Source organism: Natator depressus, chromosome 13, assembly GCF_965152275.1.
Source record: "Natator depressus isolate rNatDep1 chromosome 13, rNatDep2.hap1, whole genome shotgun sequence".
NCBI classification, from domain to species: domain Eukaryota; kingdom Metazoa; phylum Chordata; order Testudines; family Cheloniidae; genus Natator; species Natator depressus.
Genome location: NC_134246.1, coordinates 34,381,430 through 34,392,275, shown reverse-complemented (window position 1 = coordinate 34,392,275; position 10,846 = coordinate 34,381,430). Strand labels below are relative to the sequence as shown.

Here is a 10,846-nt window from a genome sequence, read left to right as displayed (position 1 = left end):
AAGCTTGGGGCCAGGTATGAAAAATCCTAGGTATCATATCTAGAAACTACTCATTTGAAACCCCTGATACGTAAGTAAATCAGGAAATGTCTAGGAAGACGCAATTAGATTTATTTCTTTATGGCTTGTGGACTCCTCTGTGCTAACCCCCAAAATTACCTTTTTTAAGAACAGAATTGGATTTTTGTGTCTTAAGAGGTTTGCGCCCATGTTGTTTAATTAGCTGGTGGCAACAGCAGATTTCCTTTGGTTTTTTTCCTCAGCTTTTCCCTGGAGGGGGGTATGAAAGGGCTTGAGGGTACCCCAAAGGAGGAATTCCCAAATGTGCTTTAATGGGTCTCAAAGGGGTTTTGCATTTGGGTGGTGGCCTCATCTACCAATTCAAGGTCAGAGAAAAGCTGTAACCTTGGGAGTTTAATACAAGCCTGCAGTGGCCAGTATTAATTTTTAGAATCTTTGCGGGCCCCCACCTTCTGCACTCGAAGTGCCAGAGTGGGGAATCAGCCTTGACAGAGCCAAACCAAAATTAACCAGTAGCCTCAAGTCCCCTTTGATCTTATTTCCCCTGAACTAGTCATAGGAGAAGCAATGAGTTAATAATTCCCTGTGGGAGACTGGAGTTTATCCCAGTTAGCAATTTTGAAAATGTGGGTTTGGTTTTCCTTTTGGAACTCACCAGTTTGCAAGACTCCCTAGAGACAGGACAGGGGAATATGAGCCCACAAACTGACAGATCTAACAATGTCTTACAATATGCTAGCCAAATTTATGGGACTAAGACAATTACTGAATTAAGTTTAATCCCTTCAGGGTCCATTGTATTGCAAAGGAAATTGTGTGTGTGTGCTGGCGGAATTGCACGTAACTCCTCCAGGCGAATGACTAGTGCAATCGTGGATAGCAGTAGGAACTTGAAAGGGTTTCAGACAACAATGCATGCAAAGTGGATTTCCTAGAAAGCACCTGAGAGAAGGGAAATGCACATTCTCCACAACCTTTTGAAGCTATGCCCTGGAGAGAGAGACCCATTATCTACTGGCGACCTGCTCCTGGAAACTCCAGATCAAAGATCCCCGAACTGTACAAAGGACAGACTAGACTTTCCATGAGCAGGCTACTTTTGCACTGAGGCTGCTCTGAACTTGTCAGCACAAAAGAGGCCCCCTTGTGGGCATTTGAAGGATTCACTAGAGCAAAAGTTGGAGACACCCAGCGTGACATCCATGAGGTTATTAGCACATCTCGGTTCTTCTGTTGTTTCTGATATGTTTTCTCTGGACTGCTTTGACCTCGGGGATGGAATAGGCTTGCACAGGAAGTGCTGAGTGGTAAGTCGTAATTGTTGGCAAAGACTCTGTGTTAGTCTCAGAAGAGAAAGCAAGCAGGCCTGTTTAGGCAGGCTCTCTTCTGCTGAGAATAACGCAGTGAACTATGTAGCCTGCAAATACCTTGATCCGCCCAGTGGCCTGTGTTCAGGTTTGGTAGTCAGAGACAGGAAAGCCCCTATCACGCTCCCTCTGGTTCGTGCCAGATTCTCATTAAAAAACTGACAGTGTTATTTGTCACTGAAGAATAATCTCTACTTACTACCAGAGAGGAGTTGCTCAGAGAGAAGGCAACAGGGCTGCAGAGATGTCTGTACAAATAGGATTAAAAATGCTGGCACTGTAAAGCAAGACAATTGAAAGGGGACGTGACATGAATGACTGCCTAGAGGAGATCGATTGGAACCTTTCTTTTTTAACACAAGAACAAGAGGACATCAAACCAGTGTGTCAAATCTAAGTCATTCAGGATTTGAATCTGTAACATCTTATGTCCAGAGCTAGAAGCTAACCACTGGGCCACTAACCAGAGAACAGTTCACCTCTGCAGCTGGTTGTGTACTGCCATGTACCCTTCTTGGGAGGGATTTCACCAGTGCTTAATTTGTAATGAAAGAAGTGCTGGGGCTCAAACAATGTTTTTACTTTTATAACTGATGTGCCAAGCCCACATGAACTGGGGCTCTGAACTGCCAGGCCCCGAAATGCCAGGGCTCTGAAGTGCCAGGCCTGGAGGGGTCAGGGCTCTGAACTGCCAGGCCCAGAGGTGCCAGGCCCCCTCTAGAGCTCTTTATCCCACCTTCACAACTGTGCTCACCCACCCCTGTTTGCGCCTTGTCCCAGATCTAGCTGCTTCCTAAAGGCAATTTGAAAAACTAGCACTGCTGGGCTCATCTGGGATTGGACCCCATGCCTCTCACATGCACCATGAGACTCAGGCCACTAGCCCCACACAGCAGGCATCATGTTTTCTCTGAGCAAGGTTGTGTCACTCTGCACTCTGGCATCTTCGGCTCTTTTATAGCTGCCTCTGCCCTGCAGGCTCCGCGTCTCATGGGTTTATCTGGTGTTGACATTAGCCCACAGAACTCCCTGCCACTGGATGTTGCTCAACCTGTCAGACGGCTCTGTCCCATCTCTAGTTACCCACAACATCCTGCTCAGCTTCTTTAGGATAGTGGCTGAGCAGTACTAAGGCTGTGGAGAGTTTCCCTGCCTCCATCCAGGGTTGGCTTCTTTTCAATCATTCTTCCAAGGGATTTTGTTTCATAAATGGCGAATTGAATAACATTGTCCTGTTGTTGAGGTGACCTGAGGACTTAGAGTGATTTTGTAATCCTATTTCTTTAGACTTAGTTAATCATTTTATCGTACATTCGCCTTTGATACTGGGCTGGACTCGATACTCAATGTTAGTACAGTTACTTCTGTGTAATCAACAGATCGTATCGCTCCTTTAGTTAATTTTTGAGTCTGTCAAATCCAGTTCTTTGCTCCTTATCCTCTCCATCATCCCATCAAGGGCCTGTGCTCAGGTTTGTTTCTCAGAGACTCAGGAGATGGGAGAGCCCCAGCCCAGCTCCCTCGGGCTATTGCCAGATTTTTTATTAAAGACTGAATAGTGTTATTTGTCACTAAGGACAATCTCTAGCTGCCAGCAGAGAGGGCTCTGAGACAAGGCAGCAGAGCGGGAGAGGTCTGTATGAAGGGAGATGGAAAAGGCTGGGACTGTAAAAGGAGACGAATGAGAGAGGATGTGCTAGAACAGTGGTCCCCAAACTTTGGGGGTTGCGCCCCCCTTACCTCTGTCCGTGGCCCCTGCTCCCCCAGAGCCAGGACTGGGACCAGGACCAGGGCCATGGCTCCGGGGTGTGTCTGGGGGAACAGACAAGGGTAAGGGGTCCGAGGCTGGGGCCTCAGCTGGGGGTGATTCTGGGGCCAGAAGTGAGGCTGCAGCCAGGGGCTGAGGCTGGGGCAGGAGTGGAACCGCGCCGAGGCTGGGGAAGAGGCCAGCTGTTGGGCCAGGAACCTGGGACACGGCTCAGGGCAGGACCAGAGCAGAGTTGGGGGTGGGAGGGGCTGGGTGGCTGTGCCTTTAGAGGTGTGGGTTCAAATCCCACTAATGTGCTCAATGCTTTTTTTGCCTCTGTCTTCACTAACAAGGACAGCTCCCAGACTGCTGCGCTGGGCATCACAACATGGGGAGTAGATGGCCAGCCCTCTGTGGAGAAAGAGGTGGTTAGGGACTATTTAGAAAAACTGGATGTGCACATGTCCATGGGGCCGGACGAGTTGCATCCGAGAGTGCTAAAGAAATTGGCGGATGTGATTGCAGAGCCATTGGCCATTATCTTTGAAAACTCGTGGCGAACGGGGGAAGTCCCAGATGACTGGAAAAAGGCTAATTTAGTGCCAATCTTTAAAAAAGGGAAGAAGAAGGATCCTGGGAACTACAGGCCAGTCAGCCTCACCTCAGTCCCCGGAAAAATCATGGAGCAGGTCCTCAAGGAATCAATCCTGAAGCACTTACACGAGAGGAAAGTAATCAGGAACAGTCAGCATGGATTCACCAAGGGTAGGTCATGCCTGACTAATCTAATCGCCTTCTATGATGAGATTACTGATTCTGTGGATGAAGGGAAAGCAGTGGATGTATTGTTTCTTGACTTTAGCAAAGCTTTTGACACGGTCTCCCACAGTATTCTTGTCAGCAAGTTAAAGAAGTATGGGCTGGATGAATGCACTATAAGGTGGGTAGAAAGTTGGCTAGATTGTCGGGCTCAACGGGTAGTGATCAATGGCTCCATGTCTAGTTGGCAGCTGGTGTCAAGTGGAGTGCTCCAGGGGTCGGTCCTGGGGCCGGTTTTGTTCAATATCTTCATTAATGATCTGGAGGATGGTGTGGATTGCACTCTTAGCAAATTTGCAGATGATACTAAACTGGGAGGAGTGGTAGATACGCTGGAGGGCAGGGATAGGATACAGAGGGACCTAGACAAATTGGAGGATTGGGCCAAAAGAAACCTGATGAGGTTCAATAAAGATAAGTGCAGGGTCCTGCACTTAGGACGGAAGAACCCAATGCACAGCTACAGACTAGGGACCGAATGGCTAGGCAGCAGTTCTGCGGAAAAGGACCTAGCGGTTACAGTGGACGAGAAGCTGGACATGAGTCAGCAGTGTGCCCTTGTTGCCAAGAAGGCCAATGGCATTTTGGGATGTATAAGTAGGGGCATAGAGAGCAGATCGAGGGACGTGATCGTTCCCCTCTATTCGACATTGGTGAGGCCTCATCTGGAGTACTGTGTCCAGTTTTGGGCCCCACACTACAAGAAGGATGTGGATAAATTGGAGAGAGTCCAGCGAAGGGCAACAAAAATGATTAGGGGTCTGGAACACATGACTTATGAGGAGAGGCTGAGGGAACTGGGATTGTTTAGTCTGCAGAAGAGAAGAATGAGGGGGGATTTGATAGCTGCTTTCAACTACCTGAGAGGTGGTTCCAGAGAGGATGGTTCTAGACTATTCTCAGTGGTAGAAGAGGACAGGACAAGGAGTAATGGTCTCAAGTTGCAGTGGGGGAGGTGTAGGTTGGATATTAGGAAAAACTTTTTCACTAGGAGGGTGGTGAAACACTGGAATGCGTTACCTAGGGAGGTGGTAGAATCTCCTTCCTTGGAAGTTTTTAAGGTCAGGCTTGACAAAGCCCTGGCTGGGATGATTTGATTGGGGATTGGTCCTGCTTTGAGCAGGGGGTTGGACTAGATGACCTCCTGAGGTCTCTTCCAACCCTGATATTCTATGATTCTATGATTCTATGCTGCCAATTGCTCCCTGTATGAGGGGGTTTCACTGACTTTGGTGTAAAGGGCAGGGGGACGGGACTGATTTACACAAGTTGTTTTCAAACCAGCTTTAGAGTTAGGCACTCAATATATTCACCAATTAAAGCAGGACTTTCTAACCCACGCTCAGCCTCTCTTGGGTTGCTGCCCAAGCATGTCTGCTCCTCTTCCCAAACCTAGCCTCTTTGCAAAACAGGTCTGATCCAGGATTGGAACCCTGACCCACTTAACACCAGTGATGAGCTGCCAAAATCTTAACAACTGGTTCCCTCCTCACCCCACGAGGGGGTCGTTGCCCACCCACGCCCCCCTGGACTCCTGCCCCATCCAACCCCCCGCGTCCCTTGACTCCCCCCCAGGACCCCTGCCCCATCCACCCCCCTCCCCTGTTCCCTGACTGCCCCCAGAACTGGGCAGGAGGGTCTCATGGGCCTCCATCGTGGGTGCCTACCCTACCCCTAAGAGGCAGGGGGACCTGCCGGGGGGCGAGGTGGGGAGTCCTGGGGGTGCTTACCTGGGGCAGCTCCCAGGAAGCATCCGGCAGGTCCCTCTGGCTCCTAGGGGAGAAGTAGCGTAGCTAGGGGGGAGCAGGGGGAGTGGTCGTTCCCCCCACTGATCACACCAAAAGTGGCGCCTTAGGCACTGACTCTGTGGGTGCTCCGGGGCTGGAGCACCCATGGGGAAAATTTGATGGGTGCAGAGCACCCACCGGCAGCTCCCTGCCCCGCCACACTCCCGGCCCCAGCTCACCTCCGCTCCGCCTCCTCCCCTGAATGCGCTGCCCCGCTCTGCTTCTCTGCCCCCCCGGCTTCCCGTGAATCAGCTGTTTGGCGGGAAGCTGGGGAGGGCTGAGAAGCAGGGGGCAGCTTCCCACTCAGGCCGAGGGTGGCGGAGGTGAGCTGGGGCGAGGAGCGATTCCCCTGCGCGCCTCCCCCGGGTTACCTGCTGTGGTGCGGGCGGCCCTCTTCGCGCCCCCCCTGCCCCAGCTCACCTCTGCCTCCCTGGGCCTGAGGGCGAAGCTGCCACCCGCTTCTCAGCCCACCCCGGCTTCCCGTGTGAACAGTTGATTCGCGGGAAGCCTGGGGTGGGGGGCGGAGAAGCAGAGCGGGGCAGCGCGTTCAGGGGAGGAGGCGGAGGCGGAGCGGAGGTGAGCTGGGGTGGGGTGGGGTGGGGGTGGGGCGCAGAGAAGCCGGGGGGGCGGTGCGTTCAGGGGAGGGGGTGGAGCGGAGGTGAGCTGGGGCCGGAGGTGGGGTGGGAAGCTGCCGGTGGGTGCTCTGCACCCACCAAATTTTCCCCTTGGGTGCTCCAGCCCTGGAGCACCCATGGAGTCGGCGCCTAAGGTGCCACTTTTGGCCGGTTAAATTTAGAAGTCCTTTTAGAACCAGTTGTCCCTCGCGGAACAACCAGTTCTAAAAGGGCTTCTAAATTTAACAACCGGTTCTAGCTCAAGCTCACCACTGCTTAAAACCCAAAGCAAGCATCATACCCCGGCCCACGAGCCAGCTGGCAGAGCCTTCTACACTAGGGGTACTCAATAGGCATACCGCGGGCCAGATCCGGCCTGCCAGATGCTTTTGAACAGACTCCAAAATCTTTTCCTGTACTTATTATTATAATTATTGTTTTATTATTTTCTCTGGAGTCTGGACCTTGACTAGACCTTGACCAAGCAATTTGGACCTTGACAAAAAATAATCGACTACCCCTGTAAATCTACACAGTCTGTAAATCTACACATGCCTCACTCTGCAGTCATGTCTCTTTGACCTCTGTTGTGACCACAGAGCCTACAAAGTGTACCCCTGTTGGGAGCTCAAATGTAAAGAGTATGGGAAAGTGTGTAAGACATTACATCCGCCATGAAAAACAGGCCAAATCGTTAACAATGCTGAATGTTGTAACAAGTGCAAGTGACCCACACGAAGAAGCTGGATTCATCCAAGCAAAAAGGCCCCACGGATATCATTCAAGGATTGCTGAAATCATGCATGGTGAAACACAGAAGATGTGGAACCAGAAATGAATAGACCAAAATTGGTGTGACTAATTTGGGGACACAATAATGAGCGGGGTGAAGTACGCTGCCCACTTGTCCCCTTTTGGGTTTCCTAAAAAGAGGCTTTGATAAAACTCACGAACAGTTCAGCTCGTCCTCCAGCCCAGCTTGTCTCGCCTCATCTTCCTGCAGCTCTTCCCTGCCCTGCCAGCACTGCAGCTCAGCTGTCGTCCTGAGAGGGAGAACCCCCAGCCTTGCTCTTGGTTAAGGAGCATTGTTTTTCCCCTGTGAAGACTGAAAGTCGTCACCTGGTCATGCCAGCTCATTTGTGTGTGGACAGAAGGGGGGCATGGCTCAAACCTGAATCAGTGCCCGGGATTAGTGTAGACATACCAAAGGACTGTCAGCTGACTGTGGAGCTCCAGACCTGAGTTGTTAAGCACCTACAGTCTCTATGTAAAAGAATAAATGGACACAAATCAGGCGTCAAGAATTATAACATTCAAAAACCAGTCGGAGAACACTTCAATCTCTTTGGTCGCCCGATTACAGACCTAAAAGTGGCAATTCTTCAACAAAAAAACTTCAAAAACAGACTCCAACGAGAGACTGCTGAATTGGAATTAATTTGCAAACTGGATACAATTAACTTAGGCTTGAATAAAGACTGGGAGTGGATGTGTCATTACACAAAGTAAAACTATTTCCCCTTGTTTATTTCCCCTCCTACTGTTCTTGTAAAGTGCTGGAAATTGCCCACCTTAATTATCACTGCAAAAGGTTTCCCCCCTCCCACCCTCCCGCTCTCCTGCTGGTAATAGCTCACTTTTCCTGATCACTGTTGTTACAGTCTGTAGGGTAACACCCATTGTTTCATGTTTTCTGTGTATATAAAATCTCCCCACTATATTTTCCACTGTATGCATCCGATGAAGTGGGCTGTAGCTCACAAAAGCTTATGCTCTAATATATTTGTTAGTCTCTAAGGTGCCACAAGTCCTTTCCTTGTTACGGATATAGACTAACATGGCTACTACTCTGAAACCTGTTACTATGCTCTAGGCATGGCTGAATGACTCCTACTAGCAGCAATTAACCATGGTCTCCTGTCCACAAACTTTAGCTAGACTCGGTGCATAGAGTTTTCACCTCTTAGAATTAGGATTCAGCCCAAACTAGTGTTTTCCCCAGGGATTGAAATACGAGGGGGAGTTCAAATGTATGGGTTGGGGATTGTAAAACCACTAAATTGGCAACACTGATGTAACTCGTTGACCACTGGGGGAGGAGGATGGGGAAGTTCAGGGGGGTGTTCACCCAAAACCCTCATGGCCACATCTCAGGGGGCTCCGAATTATAACCACCATGGCAGAGCCCAAAGAGACATGGCCTCCTTGCAGATCAAGCAGCATTCGGGTTCATTTCTGATTAGGTCCTCAAGGGGGTCTGTAATGAATAATGACTTTATTCAAGCAACAGTACCATTTGGCTACTGCAAACGGAGGTGGGGCCAAGAACTGGAACTAGGGAGACTGGGACAGAAAATTTAAGGCTTAGGACCATTTCCTAAAGTTTCAATTCTTGCAGGTTCGCTGGTATATTGGGACTCCTGGGTTCAAATTCCTGAGGAAGCCTGGTGAGAAAACTTCCTGAGCATCATTTTCCAGAGCTGCTGGGCTCCATACGTTCCTGTTGGGTCAGCAGAAGTTTTGGCTGCTTGGTGCTTCTGAATAGCAGGCCGCGTTCCTCAAGCCTGAGCATGGATGTGGCTGCTTGGCTGTCGCTGAGAATTTTCCACTTCTAATTCTCAGTCAGACCAGAGACTGGGAAGAGACAGCGCTTCTGGGAAGTTAATAGGAGCTGGGCATTCAGGTCCCATTTGGAAAACCCCGCCCCCACCTGAGCCATTAGTCTGGGCTAATGACAAAACCGGAGTCAAACCCCAATATGGAAGGACTGTCCATAGAACTCCTTGGGCGTGGTTTATTATCCATATTGCAGTTGCACCCAGTGTGCCCATTATTATTATTATCATTATCCATATTGCAGTTGCCCAGCAACCCAGTGTGCCTGGCACTGCACAAACACAGAACAAACAGACAGGCCTGCCCCAGAGAGTTGGCACATAAGTAAGGTCAGAGGTTGGATCTGAGGAGGATTCGGGGGTTGATCTGAAGAGGGTCAGAGGTTGGATCTGAGGAGGATTCGGCGGTTGATCTGAGGAGGGTCGGAGTTTGGATCTGAGGAGGATTCGGGGGTTGATCTGAGGAGGGTCGGAGGTTGGATCTGAGGGGGATTCGGGGGTTGATCTGAGGAGGGTCGGAGGTTGGATCTGAGGGGGATTCGGGGGTTGATCTGAGGAGGGTCGGAGATTGGATCTGAGGAGGATTCGGGGGTTGATCTGAGGAGGGTCGGAGGTTGGATCTGAGGGGGATTCGGCAGTTGATCTGAGGAGGGTCGGAGGTTGGATCTGAGGAGGATTTGGAAGTGAATCTGAGGAGGGTCAGAGGTTGGATCTGAGGAGGATTTGGCGGTTGATCTGAGGAGGGTTGGAGGTTGGATCTAAGGAGGATTTGGGAGGGGATCTGAGGGGGGTTGGAGGCTGGATTGAAGGAGGATTCGGGGGTTGATCCTGGTAAGGTCTGGGTTTGGATGCAGGACTTGGTGGGAGGACTCAGTGTCCCTTAGAGGGATCACAGCTCATTCCCCTCCCCTGCCTGACTCTCAACCTGTGTCTCGAAGTGGACTGGTTCTCCATCAACGCAGGCAATGACGATCCTGCTGGTGCTACTGGACCCGCTGTAGTCACAGTCGGGGGGATAGGCCCCTCCTTGGAGCTCACAGACGGTGAGGGGGAAGGGGTCTTCACTGAGGCGCAGGTCTCCTCCTGCCGACTCCCCTCCATCCCCGCAGACGGGCTTGATCTGGTCGGCGCTGCTGTGGATGAAGGTGTTGAGGTGTTTGCACTTGTGGGCAGTGGCCATGTCCCGGCGCCGCATCAGGAGGTTGCAGTAGCGCCGGGCATCCAGAGGGCTGGGGTCGGAGGCATCTACATGCTGCCTCAGGAACTTCTCATAACGCGACTCCTCTCGGGCCAGGGCCAGACTGGCGACCAGCAGGACGAGGGGCAGCAGGAGTGTGGGGCGAGTTCCCCTCAGGGCCATGGCTGAGTCTGTCCCTGGATCAACCTGCAGTGGGGAAAGAGGGGGGAGATGGATGGAGACAGTGCAGGGTGGGGATCTGCCTTCTCCACGGAACCTTCTGGGCACTGCCCAGATCCCGACAGAGATCAGGGCCCCTGTTGTGCCAGGTGCTGCACAGACCCCGACTAGGGTGTCCCAATATACCAATTTTATAGGGATAGTCCCGATATTTGGGGATTTTTTTTATATGGGCTCCTATTACCTCCCACCTCCTGGCCCAATTTTTCACACTTGCTATCTGGTCACCCTAACCCAGTCTGAGATCAGGGTACCTGTTGTGCCAGGTGCTGCACAGACCCCGCCTGAAATCAGGGCCCCCATTATGCCGGTTGCTGCACAGACCCCTCCAATATCAGGGCTCCCATTGTGCCGGGCACTGCCCGAACCCCAACTGAGATCAGGGCTCCTGTTGTACTGGGTGCTGTTGTGATGTTTCTTCAGGTGTCCGGAGCTGTAAGTCACCGCGTCACCCCCCTG

General features: G+C 51.3%; 1 protein-coding gene across 1 annotated transcript; it reads right to left on the bottom strand.

Moving 5' to 3' along the window:
- Window positions 1-9,859: 9,859 nt before the first annotated feature.
- Window positions 9,860-10,350, bottom strand: RNASE10 (ribonuclease A family member 10 (inactive)). The gene has a single exon (XM_074970154.1). The coding sequence runs from the start codon at window positions 10,328-10,330 to the stop codon at window positions 9,860-9,862; it is 471 nt and encodes a 156-aa protein (XP_074826255.1). The 5' UTR covers window positions 10,331-10,350.
- Between the last annotated feature and the right edge of the window lie 496 nt (window positions 10,351-10,846).

Bases quoted from the DNA above. Each gene is read 5' to 3' on its own strand.
- RNASE10 (XM_074970154.1), bottom strand. From the start codon at position 10,330: ATGGCCCTGAGGGGAACTCGCCCCACACTCCTGCTGCCCCTCGTCCTG.